We start from the raw sequence: 17,540 nt of genomic DNA, 5'->3' as shown, positions 1-17,540 counted from the left end.
GATATCCTAAAGGATATTTTGTTCAAAATACAGAGTTTGATTTCTTTAATTATGCCGGAATACATCGCCCTGTGGTTCTTTACACAACTCCCTCAGTGTACATTGATGACATCACCATTATTACTGACATTTGGGAAAGCACAGGTAAGAATTGTTACGTCATCCAGTGGCATGACCCTAAATATGTCCCTTCTTTCTCAGTTTCCTATGCCCTCGTTGCTGCTGGAGAGCAAATCTGTGAATTGTTCTTCACCGTGCGGAACAGCAGATTATGCAAGGCCGTAGCCTGCATAATTGTATGCTGAAAATAGAATAAAATGTGCAATCCGAAAATGAAAACAAATAAGAAAATATAATATGAATCACTAGTTGGTTTAAATTAAGAAAAAACAATCCTGGTTTTTTTTTTGTTTTTTTTTTTTTCTTGGTGTCATTAGTTAGTGCTTAAAACGGCCCTTTCACCAGATGAAAAGGGACTAGTTTTAATCTTGCACTTTTCCTGCTGTTCCCTTGAATTTTCTTTATTTCCGGTGTTTTTTTTTTTTTTTTGTTTTAATCCACGATACGGTTCTAGAGGCATGGGCCTTTTTATTTATTGCTTTTTATTATCTTTACTAAGGAGATGTGGCTTACAGGATTCCCTATGGGTGAGATCGGGCTATTCTGTATTATTGCACTGTGAATCACACCCCCTTGTAAAGGCCATAAAAATTGACACTGAATAGAAAGGCCACATCTCTGGAACAATATGGTAGATTAAAAAAAAAAAACAAAAACGGGACCAGCGAGAATAAAACAAGAACAAAAACTGTCCATTTTTGAGCTGGTGACAGACCCTCTTTAAAGGGACCTTGTCATTAGAGTCATGGTTCCTAAACCACGGGGAGCATGAATCAGAGCCTGCATGCTTGCAATAGGAATGTTTTGCTCTAAAATGTTGCAATGTTTTAGAGTAAGCACAGTTGGAAAAGCCATCTGGGAAGTATAAGAGAGACCTGATTAGTCTGGTGAGACCCTCCAGTTCCACCACACCCCACTCCAGTTGATTTGATAGGTCTCTCACTATGTATACAAATAGAGAGCTATCAATGAACTGGAGTGGGGGTGGAAGGGGGGGGGTAGACTAGTCAGATCTCTCCCTGTACTCCCCGGCCGGTATCTTAGGCCTCTTTAACACGTCCGTGCAAAACACACGTTTTGCACAGTCCATGGTATAGGTGCGAAATGTGTGTGTGTCCATGTGTGTGTTCAGCGTGTGCTGTCAGTGTTCTAGCAGTGTGACATCTGCATAGCACACTGACAGCATGACTTTTTATACTTACCTGTCCATGGTGCTGCTGTGTCCAACGCTGCTGTTGCTTCCGATGCAGTGAATATGCAATGAGCATATTGAGCGGGGGTTGGAAGCAAGTGACAGCAGCGCTGGAGAAAGTCATTGTAGAAATTCATTTTATTTCACAGAAATGTGGTTTTCTCTGGTACGTGTCACACGGATCACATCTGTGCTGTCTGTGTGACACCTGTGCTGCCAAAGAAAAAGGGACATGTCTATGTGTGGAGCACATGGCCACAAGTATGCTCCACACGGTCCATGGAAAAACATGTGTGCGCAGATCCATTGATTTTAATGGGTCTACGTGTGCCCGTGTCTCCGGTACTTGTGAAAACGGATGTCACACATATCGGAGACATGGATGTGTGAATGTTTTCTCTGAAATGCCGTAGTGTTTCAGACTAAGTCCAGTCTGGCTGAAATCTCATAGCCAGGGTCTGATTCATGCTGTTTGTAGTTTTCGCCGCATGAATGTGATGAAAGGGTTCCTTTAAAAGGATTATCCAGATTGCCTCCCTTTAGGAAAGGTCATCAATATTAGGACTCTCTCACACAAGCGTGTAAATCATATAAGTGCAATCCAATAAGAAAAACGGATTGCATTCAGACCAATGTTATTCAATGAGGCTGTGCAGATCTGCGTTTTTTTTTTTCTTTTCTAAGCTGTAACTAGCAAGAGAAACAAATCATAGCATGCACAGTGTGATTTTTAAAAAAAAATTGGATGCCATACGAACCATCAGTATGGCATATGAATATACATACATTACAATTCTGTAAGATGGGAAACTGTAAAAGATTAATAGCTGCGGAGTAGAAAACTGATTTGTATACGCACTATACACAGATGACAAGTGAGAGGAAAAATCGTCTGACTTTTCTGGATGAGAATGGGTTAAATTTTTTTTTTTTTTTTTTTTTTTTTTTTTTTTACACGTTCGTGTAATCCAAGCCTTAGAAGGATAGAGATTTGACTGTTGACATCCCAATCAAACAGCAGTATCAAGGGGCTCCATACTGCACTTCCAGCGCCTGTGCTTCATATTGCAAGTATTCAATGGGACAAAACAGCAATATACGTATATTCTTTGTTGTACTTGGGGGGGTTACACAGCTTTCATCTTCCTGTGACTGCAGCGACCAGAGCTTGTTCTTGTTGCTGCTGTTTACTATTTAAATGCCACTGCCGATCAATGACAAATGGTACACTCGCTGGTGCAGTGGCTACGATCACACTTATGCCATCGTGACATGATTACAGGGTGCCAATGAGTTGTCATGGCAGTCGGGGGTATCTTGGCTACCATTTTACTGCTCCTGTGATGCCCAGTATATACAATAAGTGATCAAATATTCACATGTCCCAGTCCCTTTTAAATAGAATAGTAAAAGAAAAAATGTTTTAAAAGCAGTTTTCCAAAATATAACACTTTTTTTTTAATTGTCCCCTCCACTCCCCACCCCCCCTTAGAATAATACCAAAAATATTTTATTATTATTATTATCACCAAGTCTCTAAAAGTCTGATCTATCAAAACATATGATTAACCCCTTACAGTTAGTGCCATAAAAAGAAAAAAAAAAATAATTTAAATGTCAGTTGCAGTTGTTCAGTTGCCATTCCAGTCTAATGAAATGCAACAAAAAGCAATCAAAACATTGTACGTACACCAAAGTGGTATCAGTCAAAACGTCAGCTCGCCATGCAAAAAAAAAGCCTACACACAGTTCCATTGACAAAAATATAAAAACATTACCGATTTCAGAAAAGTACAACAAAAAACAATTTTATATGTGTATTTTTATTTAGAAATTTTCCAAATTTTTCCCCACAACTTTAAAGGGACTTTGTCAGTACAGAATGACTTTTCAAACCAAGTTCAGGCGCTCAGTGCATCATGGTGGGGCCAGACATATCACTGCACCTTCCACCTATCTCTCCTCACACCCTTTATTCTTGGACCGCTCTGGCAGATGAGGGAGAAAATGGATTGAAAAACAGGCAGGTGGGAAGGAGGATTAAAATGATTGGTTACGCTATGGGACCGCCTAGCGCCTGTACTTGGTTTGAACAGTTATTCTGTGCGGACTCCCTTTTTAAATAAAAAAAAAATAACTATAAACATTTGGTATCGCTGTAATTATACTGACCTGGAGAAACTTGCTTCCGGGTGTCATTCTAAACATACAATGAACACCCTTTAAAAAAGAAAAAATACAAAAACAGTGACATAATGGCTACAATAAACTCTCTAAAACAAAATAAAGCACCAGGACCAGATGGAATTCCCAATGAGTACTACAAAAAGTTTGCTACAATCTTAACCTCATATTTAACCACCCTCATCGGTGAACTATCGCTAGGCTTAAAATTACCTGAGGAGATGCAAGAAGCCACTATATTAGTTTCTTCATCGTTCCTATGGGAGACCCAGACCATGGGTGTATAGCTACTGCCTCCGGAGGACACACAAAGTTACTACACTCAAAACGTGTAGCTCCTCCCTCCTAGCATATACACCCCCTGCTAGCCAGTCCTAGCCAGTTTCATGCTTTGTGTTTCAGGAGGATCACACACACACATGCATTCTCTGATTTTGATTTTTGATTTTTCCTTTTGGACAAAGAAAAGCGGGTCCAGTCTGGACCCCCGGCATGTCCCTTCACACCCCACTGCGGGGCTGCTGTTAAGGTTGATTTCAGGGCTGTATCCCTTTCATGCCGCGCTCCTTCACCATCCCATGCTGGGGCTCTGGCTTGAAGTGGGAGCCAACACGGTTCTCACTGCTTTGCAGGAGACCGGTCTCCATCCGCAGCCCTTTTGCAGGACCCTGCTGGACGGAGCTATCACCCCCCAGGACCCTGGCAACCTGCGTCTCACAAGCTAAGTATATGAGACGTTATTACCACAGAAAGTGGTCTTTCCAAGGGTCCTTTATGTTTATTTATTGGGGGAATGTGTTTTATGTTTGGTGTTAACATTTCCGGCCGGTTCTCCAGTTTTCACTGGAGAACCGCGCCGATGGTGCCTGCACGTCGGCCGCATGTTTTACTCTAGGCCCCGGCTTCGCCTGGGGCCTAGTTTCGGTTTCCACTGTCTCTGCATGTCAGTCATGCAGGGAGGCAGGGTAGCTCCGCCCAGCGGCTGTGCAGCACAAGCGAAGGGACACTCCTCATTGAGGAAAGATTCCCTCCCCTGGCTACCTCACTGAGGGAATCCTTTTGCCGCTCTCAGAGTAGGCCCCGCCCCCTCTCCTCGCTCCGGTCGCCATGTTCTCAGCGTTCTCTGTGCCTGCATGGGCACAGAGATTCCACAGTGTGACAAGTGGGGACCTGGGCTGAGGGACCAGGGGGCACAGACATGTCTGTTTAAACGATTGGCAGCCACAACCTCCGGTTGTGCAGCTGCTTGTTTTATCGGTTTATATATGCTGGGGGCCAGTCTTGACAGAGCCCCCACCTCTGCAGCATGTCTCACAGAGCAGGGCTGCAGGTTGTTTTTATTATGCACTGCAGGTAGTCTCGTACGGCTGTACCGAGCTCATAACCATGGTGGCCCCTCAGCTTGGAGGCAGAGCCGAATGATTGCTAATTAGTGGCCCCTCCATCTGCTCCGGTTTCGGTGGCTGACCCCTGAGGGAATCCTATTTCCAGGGGTCGGCTGTCCTGGCATCTGCTGAGCATGCAGCTCCCCTCTCAGGGCGTTTTCTGCTTCAGCTCGCTCAATAAAGCTCACAAAGGACTCTCCTTCTGGGCTCAGACCCCGTCCTCCTGACAGGGAGACGCAGGGTCCCCTGTCCTTCCCCGTCCCGCAGCTCCGATTACGAGCTGACTCACTGGACGAGGAGGATGTCTCTACCAGGGGCTCGGACGCTACTTTATGTACATTGATCCATCCGTACGTGACGCAGAGCCAAATGATTGGATTGTGTCCATTATACTTGTACTGGACCTCCATCCGCCCGTATCAGGGGAGTATTCCCCGCTGGCAGAAAGGCATCAGTATACCTTTAACAGGACGAGGAGTGTGTTCTTTAACCACTCCAGTTTTCAGCCTGCTGCGTCCAAGCTCACAGCCTGTCCTGCAGACCCCAAAGCGGGGTTCTGCGGCCTGTTTCCCCCTCCCATCAGAGGTGGTCAAGGAGTGTACTCATTCGCCAAACGTGGCCCCTCCAGTGTCCAGACTTTCAGCCCGGATAGTTGTATCAGTGGCTGACGGCACCTCTATAGGGCTCCCACGGTACATTAATTTTGTACTGGACCCCAATCCGCCGGAGTTACCTTACCTAGGAGAACACAAAGTGTGTTCCTTAACCACTCCAGTTTTCAGGCCCCTGTGACCAAGCCCAGGGTCCGCTCTGACAGTCGCTTCCCATGAAGCGTGATTCTGAGGACTGTGTTTCCCCTGTCCACCAATGGTGGTCAAGAAGTGGGCTCAGTCACCTCAGGTGGCTCAGCCCGGACCGTTATGTCAGTGGCTGATAGCTCCTCACTTAAGGTTTTGCGATCCGCCCGGTTGTCCTTGGGCCAAGTCGGTATTGGGGCGGCAGCAGCTTCGTTCTCCTCAGCTTTACGGCAGTGCGGTTCTTTTGTACCTTCTCTGCTTGTCTGGAGGAGATGCATTCCCTCACAGGGACTCTATGCCCAAAACGGTTGCCTGAACTTCCAGACTTCAGTCTTTTCATCCTATGCCAGGTCTGCCATGCTGGACACCGCACGGCGGTGGTCTTGGCTACTTTCCTCGCTATCCGCAGGCTCCTGTGGCTTCGGTAATGGAAAGCAGATGCCTCTATAGGGGTTCCTTGCTGGGCTCCCCTTTGGTGGGACCAGTCTCTTCGGAACCAACTGGATGAAATTCAGGAAGCTCTTGGCGGGGAGAGTTCTTCCTTGCCACAAACCTAAACCAGGGAACCTGTCCAGGACAGGAATCAGTTGAGGTTTTGGTGGCGTTCCTCCATCTGATCGTCCTCTAGCTCGGCCTTGGTTCATAGAACCAAATAGCTTGAGGCTGCGTCTTCAAAAGACAGCAGGAGATGCTACCACGGAGTCAGCTTCCTCCGAGCTATCTAGCCACGCCAACCACCTCCTTGGTCGGTGGCAGGCTCTCTCCACTTGGCGACGTATGGTTCTACCACGTCTCCGTTCAGTGGGGGCGGGATCATATCTCCCATGGCTACAGGATGGATTTCTGTCCACCCGCCAAACAGATTTTTTTCTGTCACCTCCCGGCTCCAAGGCCGCCGCCTTCTCACAGGCCGTGGCATTTCTTGCAGGCCAATGGAGTAATTGTACCGGTTCTCGACTGGGAACGGTTCTGAGATTTTTGTTCAAATCTATTTCTAGTCCCCGAAGAGAGCGGTGCCTTCCGACCTAGATCTTTAGCTTTTTCAGCATGGTCAGGTGTGGCATTTTCACATGGAGCCTCGGTCTTGTTCCGTGTGTTTTTTTTTTTTCACCGGATCAATCAAGAACCCAAGGAGATTCCCTAGCAGCCATCTGCATCAGAGATGCTTTTCGGCAGGGGTCAATCGCAGTTTCACACCAGCGTTGACTACGTTTTGCCATCGGAGTGGTCCAATTCGTGGCTCTTCCCTTGCGGTTAGCCACGGCCCCTCGAGTATTCTCATTGGGGCTGCTGTGATTAAGGTCCTGCACCCCTAGGGATTGGCAGTGATCGTTTGCCCTGGACGGCCTTCTTCTCGGGGCTTCATCCAGTGCAGACTCTTAGCAGAGTACTTCGCTTACTCTCGCCACTCTAACCTATTCGGGTGGCTTGTCATTCTGTTCAAGTCCACTCTGACTTCGAACCAGAGGTTCTCAGGGACGCAATTCGAGACTCTGTCGGCTCTTGTGAAGCTGCTCTTAGTCGATCAGTAGTCCCTCCGCTGGCGGTCGACGTCGTTCTATCAGACACCAAATACTGGTGCTGGTCAGACGGTGGCGTCAATGGAAGCGATTCCTTGCCCAGTTTCTCCTGCGTCCTCTGAGACTGGATGTTTTCCGCTGTACACGCGAACTCCCTCCTTCCACGGGGTGGTGGCTTTGCCACTGACCAGGGGCTCGTTTTCAGTGGTGGTTTCGGCCACTCTGTCTCAGGGACGCTCCTTCCTGGCCCCGTCCCGGGTGATCCTCACCAGGGTGCTGGTCTTTCCGCCTTGGGAGCAGTATATCTCCACCGTGGAGCGCAGGGCGCTTGGACTCTGTCCGCTCAGCCCTCTGGATCAATAGGCTGGAAATCAGAGCTCTTTTTCTAGCTCTCTACGCCTTCACCATCTGTTGGCGGCTAGGCACATTCGAGTCCAGTCGGAAAACGTGACAGCGTTTTCCTACATCGACTTCCAGGGCGGGACACTCAGCCGCCTGGCAATCTTGGCGCCTCAACATTCTTCAGTGGACAAGGGACTCCTAGTCCACCGTATCCGCAGCCCACATCCTAGATGTCAAAACTGCGAGGCAGACTATTTCAGCTGTCCAACCGTGGTCCACAATCCTCAGGTTTTGCGGTAGACACACTGGCTCATGTTTGATCCCAGCTTCGTCTCTACCTCTTGCCCAGAGTCCTGCGCAAGATCGGTAAAGGGGGCCGTCGGGTCATTCTCTTACTCCAGACTGACCCAGGCAGGCTTGGTACCCTGACCTGCTCCTTTTGTCCGTTAGGTTGCCATGGCATCTTCCGGACCGTCCAGACCTTTTCTCAAAAGGTCAGTTTTTTTCCGTCAGAATTCTGGATTCTCAGATTGACGGCGTAGCTATTGAGTCCTGGATCTTGGCGACTTCTGGTATCCTTCCTGAAGTCATCTCCGCTATGACTCGAGCTCCAAAGTGTCCTTGGACCTTTTTAGCCTTGCCGACCCTCCTGTCCCTTCCACAGTCCGGTCTACAGCTAGGACTATCCCTCATTAAGGGACAGGTCTCGGCTCTGTCAGTATGTGCCAGCGGCGTATCGTCCGGCTGGCTCCGGTGCGCTCCTTTAAGGGCGCATCTCACATCATTCCGCCTTTCCGGCGGCCTATGGAGCCCTAGGACCTTAATCCGGTCCTCCCGGTTCCCGGAAACCCCCCTTTGCGCCTCTTAGGGAGGTTTCTTTGTTTCATATTTCACAGAAAGTAGTCTTTCTAGTGCCTATAATTTCCCGCCAGGGAGTTCTGGCGGCACTTTCTCTGAGTCACCCCCTTTTTGTTTTGGTCTTTTGCATCAAGACAAGGTGGTCTCCGTCCGACTCCGGACTTTTTTCCCTAAGGTGGTTACAGCTTCCACCTTATCCGGGGCAATTTTCCTGCCTTCCTTTTGTCCGGCTCCTGTTCATCGCTTTGAGGAAGCGTTGCATATCCTGGATCTGGTGCGGGCGCCCCGGATCTGTGTCTCGCACCGCCGTTATTAGGCGGTGCACCTCTCTCTAGTACTGACTGCTAGTCAGCGTAGCGGTCTCTCGGCATCTAAGCCGACCCTGGTTCGTTGGCTTAGGTCGGCCATTTCCGAGGCCTACAAGTGTACTCAAGTGCCTTCCCCGCCGGGGATTAGAGCACATTTGATCAGACCTGTCGGTGCCTTTTGGGCTTTCACGCCAGGCTACGGCTCAGTAGGTCTGTCAGACTGCAGCTCGAATTAGTCTGCATACTTTTTCGAAGCTCTATCCAAGGCTTATCTTGCTTTGGCAGACGCGGGCTTGGGCAGACGCATCTTTCAGGCGTCTGTCGCCCATTTGTGAAGTTGGGTTTGCCTGCTTCTCAGTTGTCTGTTTATTCCCACCCATGGACTGCTTTAGGACGTCCCATAGTCTGGGTCTCCCATAGGAACGATGAAGAAAAAGAGAATTTTGTTACTTACCGTAAATTCTTTTTCTTATAGTTCCGTCATGGGAGACCCAGCACCCTCCCTATTGCCTGTTGGCAGGTTTCTTGTTCCGTGTGTCTTCACCGGCTGTTATTGTTGTAGACAGACGTTCCGGTTCTTCCGGATTTTACTCTGTCTCTTCTTGTGGGTGGATGTCCTCCTTCAGCTTTTGCACTAAACTGGCTAGGACTGGCTAGCAGGGGGTGTATATGCTAGGAGGGAGGAGCTACACGTTTTGAGTGTAGTAACTTTGTGTGTCCTCCGGAGGCAGTAGCTATACACCCATGGTCTGGGTCTCCCATGACGGAACTATAAGAAAAAGAATTTACGGTAAGTAACAAAATTCTCTTTTTTGTATAAAGAAAAGGGAGACAGAGACCTCATTTGAAACTATAGACCCATTTCGCTCCTAAATTCTGACCTGAAAATATTGGCAAAAACCCTAGCCACCAGACTACAAAAAATAGTACCGAACCTTATACACAAAGATCAAGTGGGGTTCATTGCGAACAGAGGAGCAGAAGACGCTACCAGACGAATCCTAAACCTACTCACTCACTCAGGGGAAACTAAGACTCCCACAGTCTGTATCACAATTGATGCTGAGAAGGCATTTGACCGGGTTCAGTGGAACTACTTACTTCAAACTTTAAAAAAAAAATTGGCTTCAATGGGAGGGTATTAGACCTTATAAAATCATTATACTCAAACCCATCTGCAAGAATTTTAACAAATGGTCTCCTCTCGGGTAAAAGCAACCTCTCGAATGGAACATGGCAGGGGTGTCCTCTTTCCCTGTCATTGTTCGATCTTTTCATTTAGCCCTTGGCGGAGAAGATCAGGATGGACAGCCGGATTAGAGGCGTCCCTGCTAATAACAGACATTTCAAAGTGTCACTTTTCGCAGATGACATCCTACTCTCTCTAACGGATCCACTGAACTCGGTCAAACAGACCTTGGAAGATTTTAAAGAATTCTCAAGGGTCTCATTATATAGGGTCAATATGGATAAAACCCAGGCTATGCACCTCAATCTGGATCAGGATCTATTAAAAGTCCTAGAATCGGAAATCAAATTTCAGTGGAATGTGGACAGCATGTCTTATTTAGGAATCAAACTAACAAAAAACACAAAGGACTGCGCTAACCAGAATATTACTGACATTTATAATACCATCCAAAAAGATCTACAACATCTATCCAAAGTACGTAGAGCTTTCCTGGTTAGGAAAAATAAACACAAAATGCTGGAACTTCCCAAGCTTCTTTATATATTCAGAACTATCCCATTACCAATCAAGAAGAAGCTTATACAAAAACTCCAAACTCAACTAACATCTTTTGTATGGGGTAAAACGAAACCTCGAGTAGCACAATCTACCCTAAACAAAAACAGAATGAATGGGACTTGGGGATGCCAAACATAATGGCCTACTATCAAGCAACGACTATTAAAAGCAGCCAGAAGTATTGGAACAGAGATGATAAACCTGCATGGGTGGGACTTGAAGAGTCTCTTACTGTGCAAATATAGAAGTTGGATACCTGGTGGTGGCCTACCTATACGACTCTAAAAAGCGACTACCTAAGGAGGTCATCACCAGGAACTCGATAATAACATGGAGGAAATTTGGAGCCCAATCTAGAAAAATACACGGCACCGAATCAATAGGTTGGATGAAGATCGAAACGCTTTCTGCATTCTCACCAAGATTAAAGCTCAACCACTGGAAATCCAAGGGAATATGCTTAATCTCACACATACTCGATAACGATAAGCTGAAACCCTACCAAGACTTAGCAAAAGAATTCAAACTAACAAAGTCAAACAAGAAAACTTGGAAGTTAATAGAAAAAATATTCATGAAACCTAGCACCACCCTCCACCTTCCAAGTAACATCACAGCTGTCTTAAAGAATCCAAATAATCAAAACACTTGGAAAACCAAATATATCTACCAAATTTATAACGAATGATAACAGAGAGTGATAGAAGAAGGGTCTTAATTCCGCACCAAGGACTCAAAGGATCCAGGAAGAGATTAATGCTTCTTTAATAACATGCACAAGTCTACGCGTTTCTGGAGACACAGCTCCCTTCATTAGGACATTGGCAAGAGAACATCAAATCTCAATGTCCTGATGAAGGGAGCTGTGTCTCCAGAAATGCGTAGATTTGTGCATGTTATTAAAGAAGCATTAATCTCTTCCTGGATCCTTTGAGTCCTTGGCGCGGAATTAAGACCCTTCTTCTATCACTCTGTTATCAGCCAACTTTGGGACTGCTGCCTGGACCTGGATCTTATATAGGCCTGTATAGTGGTTGTGACTGGCACAACCATTATAGGTGAGTGTGTTTTTATTACATATCTTCCTCCCCTTTTTTGGGGTAAGACCCTATTGCGCTTTTCCTTCCACAGTTTCTCATCTAAATTTATAACGAAGACACAAATCTCCTTAACTTAAAACACTTGGAAAAGTGGAAAATCGAGTTAAAAATCCCAGAAAATCAATTTAAAGAAAGATTTCAAAAATCATTGGCCACAGTCTACAAAAATATACCTTGCGTTGCTCTTAGAAACCAATTATAAGATAATAACCTGCTGGTATTACACACCCCATTAATTGCATTTAATTTAACCCAGATACCTCAAACAAATGCTGGAGAAACTGTGGAAATTCAGGTAACATAACTCACATATTTTGGTCGTGTCCAAAAATTAAGAAATTCTGGAGAGACATTCAATCACTTATAAGGTCCATTACACAGCTAGATGTAGCTCTAACTCCAGAATTAGTTCTTCTCTTAAACATTGAAGCGATACCTAAACATTTTAGGCCCATAGTAATACATATTCTACTAGTGTCCACTAATCTCATTGCATCCAAATGGAAAAGTGAGAGAGCTCCTAATATTCAAGAAGCTAAGGAGAAACTAACTGTACATAAAACTTGAGTACTACTATGCCATAAAAAATAATAAACAAAATACTTCACTAAATGGGACCCATGGCCAGAGCCCGATCACCGACAGGCTATATAGCCCAACTGACGTTAAGAAAACACTAACTATATTCGATAAATACAAGCTCACTAATAATTCCAGGCTTGAAGCTCTAGTTTTTAATACTTCCCTAATCTAAAACTCACTAGAATTATATGTTTCTGATCTCGCAATTTTGCTGGACTGTCTACGGACTCCATGTCAGGAAGTTGTTAATTTTATTTGTTGTTTTGCAAAAAGTTAATTCATAAGCAATTGATTTGACCAACAAAATATACTGCTTGATGTATCAACACTAACAAACTGGAGGGTCAAAATATGTGCATTTTCTTAACCTTGTTATTACTATCTATATGTCCTTAAATTTTGTAACGCATGATTTCAAGATTTGTTAACTACAAAACCTAATAAAAATCATTTGAATAGAAAATAAAAAACTGTTTGAATGAGGAAAAAAAAAAAAAAAGGCACAAATTTAAAAATCGTTTGATCTGTGTACAGTTCTACTATTCAGAAAACCTCTAGCCAGTTTGTGTATTTACTTTCTCTTTCTCTTCTGCTAGGATTTGTAAGGTATGAAGTATCTGTGGTTGGTTCAGATTATTACTCAGTAGCTGTTACCCTGCGTTGTAAATTGGATCAAGTAGTAGCCACTGCACAGGGGGCTATAGGGCAGCTGAAAGTGGCTAATGCAAATCTTTGGTGGCCTTATTTAATGGATGAAAACCCTGGATATCTATATTCTCTTGAGGTAAGGTAGACCCCTGCATATTTATGTAATATTTTTCAAGCATTGTTGATGTTGGCAAAGAGTATGTGAAACACTAATATCAGTTAATTCCACAACACTTCTGTTTAACCCCTTCACCCTCGGGCGATTTTCCGTTTGTTTATTTTTTTCGTTCTCCCTTCTTCCAAGAGCCGTAACTTTATTTTTCTGTCAATCTTGCCATATGAAGGCTTGATTTTTGCGGGACAAGTTGTACTTTTAAATGAAACCTCAAGTTTTACTATATAGTGTACTTGAAAATGGGAAAAAAAATCCAAGTGCAAAAAAAGTGCGATTGCATGATTGTTTTTGAGATCTTTTATTCACTGTGTTCTCTATGGTAAAGCTAATGTGTGTCGGTGTGATGCCTCAGGTCGGTACGCATTCGTAGATACCAAGCAAAAGGTGCACTTTTTGCGCCATTTTTTGGGCTCTATGGCTCAGTGATGGCTTATTTTCTGCGTCTCGAGCTGACATTTTTAACGGTATCATTCTTGTGCAGATGCTATGTTTTGTTCGCCTATTATCTAATTTTGCAGCGACCAAAAACCATAATTTTGGCGGCGTGAATTTTTTTGCTGCTACGCCGCTTACCAATCAAATTTAATTTTATTTTATATTTTGGTAGATCTGGCATTTCTGAATTCGGCGATACCAAATGTGTACTTTTTTTTTTTTTCAATTTTTTTTTTTTAACCCTTTTAATTTTCAATAGGGCGTTCCTCTACCCATGGGGTTCTTTCTTATATTATGTGAGATCACAATTAACAAACAATGACTGACTGGTACATAGAGAGGGCACTGCCTTAGCAGGCTTACAGTCTACAGAGAAATTATGGCATCCATACTTCTCTCACACAATATAGCACAGCATACTACACTATTTTCCAGTAATTTTTATGGAATATGTAAAAGTTACATACAAGGCTTTCAGGAGCACAATAAAGCACACTATACACATGAGACAGCTGTCGGCTGAATAATCCTTCAGCCAATCGATTATTCGGTTGGCAGTCTTCTTGGCCGTTTTTCCCATACACAGGAGTACTTGTTCGGCTTAGCATCCCTGTGCTCTCTATAAGAGAGCCACTGCCTGTTACCTCCAAGAAAACAAAAGGGCCAGCAGTCTAAATTTAAACATGTTGGATCAGTATCTCCCCCGACAATAATTTTATCCTGGATTCCTATACACCTCAGCATGATGGCTAAACCTGTTGATATTGGCAGGTGTGGCCATTATGTAATGTGTATGAGGCCATAAGTGCGCCTTAGTAAGTACCGTATTTTTCGTTTTATAAGACGCACCGGATTATAAGACTCACTCCAAATTTAGAGATAAAAAATGGTAAAAAAAAATAAAAATGGGGTCCGTCTTATACTTCGGTGTTGTCTTACCGGAGGGCGGCGGCAGCAGTAGTGCTGGAGCGGGGTCACAGGAAGCAGAGGCTGTTCTAGTAGTGGTGGCAGGTCCGTGGTGGCGGCAGCGGGTCAGTGGTGTCAGCGGTGGGTCAGTGACAGCGGCGGAGCAGCCGGGGCGGGGAGTGTCCCAGTCTGTCCGCAGCCCCGGTTCAAATGATGGCGCCCGGAGCGGCGCGTGCGCAGATGGAGTTCTCATCCAAGAGCTCCATCTGCATACGCATTGACTCTTGGCGCCATCATTTGAAACCGGGATCGCGGACAGACTGGGACACTCGCCACACAGCTATTGCAGTACGCACAGCCACCCGCTTGCCCGCCCGCTCGCACAGAGTGGCAGCCAGCAGACCGCCCACCCGCACAGAGAGGTATTCGGGACAGAGAGGCAGTCGGCCACCAGAACAGACAGGCACCAGCGCCCGCATTCAGCAATACGCACCTGGCCGCCCGCACGCACCTGGCCGCCCGCACACATACCTGCAAACACAGCTCCCCTGGTAAGCTATATTTGGATTTTAAGACGCACCCCTCATTTTCCTCCCAAATGTTTGGGAGGAAAAGTGCGTCTTATAATATGAAAAATACAGTACGTATTTTTTATAGTGCTCTAATATTCATGGCAAATTATATATATTTCTCTTACATCTGAACTTAAGTAAAGACAATACACCTATATTTCTGCCATGTTGTGTGTGAGCCAAAACTGTTAATTGTAGAGATCCTAGGTTGTCATGTTTCTTTCTATAAAGGCTATTTTAACAAAATTGTTCATTTCAGGTGAAAATAAATGCAAATACAGACAGTGGTGTATGTGAGGATGTCTACACTATACCTGTTGGGATAAGAACAGTCCGTGTGTCAGCTCAGCAGTTCCTAATCAATGAGAAACCTTTCTACTTCCATGGCGTAAACAAACATGAAGACTATGATGTAAGTAGAAGTCAGCGACTATGACTTAAACAGCCTGCTTTTTCATAACTGGAACAATGTACTTTACTATGTTAGGGCTCTATTAAAGAAAAAAATATATACTTACTATAGAAAATTCAGGTTGTTTTTTTTTCTTTTCTTACCCTTTGACGACCGCCGATATACATTAAAGCAGCGGGTGCTAAAGTGCCTTACTCCCTCTTTGCGATTTTAAAATGGCAATCTTGAATAAGCAACCTGTTCCACCAATAAAACCAAAGCATTTCTGTTGAAACAAAAATAAATTTTAAAAAAATGCACGCGTAATTTTAAAATAAAAAAAAAATAAATGGTATAAATTGTAAATGAAAAGGGGAAAACTGTCCTGCAAAAAACAAGGACCAAAATGGCTCATTTGGAAGAGGGAAAAAAAAGTTACAACATTCAGGATATAGCACTGCAAAAACAAATTCTTTTTTGTAATAGTTGTGTAGGAGGCTTAAAAGTGGGTGAAGAACAACCAAACTCTGCTGTAAAGGTGAGGTTATGGCAGACTGTTTTCTGTTGCCGGTCATACATCATGGCAAAACGGAGTACAGAATCAAGACACAAGGTAGTTATTCTGCATCAGCAAGGTCTTTCCCAGGCAAAGAACTCACAGCAGACTGGGGTTTTAAGATCTGCTGTTCAAGCTCTTTTAAAGAAGCACCAAGAAATGGGAACACAGTAGTTGTCCAAATGAACGTAAAAAAATCTTTATAATACTGACCTAGAGGGTGGTCCGGTCCGATGGGTGTCGCTGCTCTCAGTCTGGCATCTCCTCCTATCTTGTGTGATCGCCGTCCTCCTGCCCAGCCCCGTATGGATTACACGTGCTACGTCATCCACATAAAGGCCTCCATTGTACTCCCGCGTATGCACACTTTCATCTGCCTTGCTAAGGCTGGAGGTCTTTGACCTTTCCTCGCAGCAGCACATTACAGTACTTTGCTCAGCCCTTAACCAGGCATATCAAAGTGCTCATGCGCAAAAGCGCAGTGGAGGCCTCTGTGTGCATGACGTAGGATGCATCATCCACACGGGGCTAGGCAGGAGGACGGTGATTGCACAAAATGAAGGAGGTGCCGGACCGAGAGCAGTGACACCCTACGGACCAGACTGCCCCCTACAGGCCCTTGTAGGTTTGAAATTCTTTTTCCTTAAGAAGGATCTTCATTATAAACTACATTTTCTGCATACTTGTGTTATTTTTGTCTAATATGTAAAATTTTTTGGTGATCTGAAACATTTGTGGGACAAACATGCAAAACAATAAGAAATCAGGAAGGCAGCAAACCCTTTCAGACAGCTGTATGCTTGAAAATACAGGAACTGTGATGCAGAAAAATGGCAGCAGGTGCTTGGAATGAGGTGTCAGAATGGAAATTTGTGGTTGTAATCCAGCTTGTTCACTAGAGCAGAGGTCCCCAACTCCAGTCCTCAAGGCCCACCAACAGTGCAGGTTTTTGGGATTTCCTTAGTATTGCACAGGTGTTAATGTAATTACCTGCCCAGGTGCTGGTTCCAACAGCAGTGCAATGCTAAGGAAATCCTGAAAACATGCACTGTTGGTGGGTCTTGAGGACTGGAGTTGGGGAACCCTGCACTAGAGGACTTGAAAGTACCGTATTTTTCGGACCATAAGACATACTTTTTTTTCCCCCCCAAATGTTGGGGGAAAGTGGGGGGTGTGTCTTATGGTCTGAATGTGGCTGCGGGGAATGAGGGTGCTGCAGTGGAGCGGGTCATCGGGGGCACGAGCAGGCTGCAGCAGCGCCTGCCGTGACCACGTGGGCCCGCTCATTACATATGCACTCCCATCCTCTCGCCAATCATCTCTCAGCGCTGAAGCTGGCCCTGACAGGTGGGCAGGGTGATGGGCGGGAGGTGCGCGCATAATTAACAGCCGGCCCGCATGATCACCCCTGGCAACTACAGCCTGGAGTGATCATGTGCAGCTGTATTCACTGCCCCCCGTGCATAATCATCTGCGCGGGATGCAGTGAATCAGTACTCACCCGTCACCGTGTGAGGAGCCGTCTCCCTGCAGCATCGCGATGTGTTCCTGTCTGTGCTGGTCAGCTGATCTGTGTAGAGAGCGGTGAGCACAGCGATGACGTCATCCCTGTGCGCGCCGCTAGTGTCCACACAGATCAGCTTACCGGCACAGACAGGAAGACATCGCGAAGCTGCAGGGAGACGGCTCCTCACACGGTGACGGCTCTACTCAGCGGCG

General features: G+C 45.4%; 1 protein-coding gene across 1 annotated transcript in view; it reads left to right on the top strand.

Annotated features, from left to right (window-relative positions):
• GUSB (glucuronidase beta) overlaps positions 1–17,540 on the top strand; it is a 43,074-nt gene that overhangs the window by 8,509 nt on the left and 17,025 nt on the right. Inside the window, exons 4-6 of the mRNA XM_075336313.1 lie at positions 2–144; positions 12,735–12,922; positions 15,134–15,286. Coding sequence (XP_075192428.1) covers positions 2–144; positions 12,735–12,922; positions 15,134–15,286 — 484 coding nt within the window. The remainder of the gene's footprint in view (position 1; positions 145–12,734; positions 12,923–15,133; positions 15,287–17,540) is intronic.

The sequence above is a fragment of the Anomaloglossus baeobatrachus genome, chromosome 2, assembly GCF_048569485.1.
Source record: "Anomaloglossus baeobatrachus isolate aAnoBae1 chromosome 2, aAnoBae1.hap1, whole genome shotgun sequence".
NCBI classification, from domain to species: Eukaryota; Metazoa; Chordata; class Amphibia; order Anura; family Aromobatidae; genus Anomaloglossus; species Anomaloglossus baeobatrachus.
The sequence above is the reverse complement of the archived record's forward strand: the minus strand, read 5'-3'. Positions and strand labels throughout refer to the sequence as shown.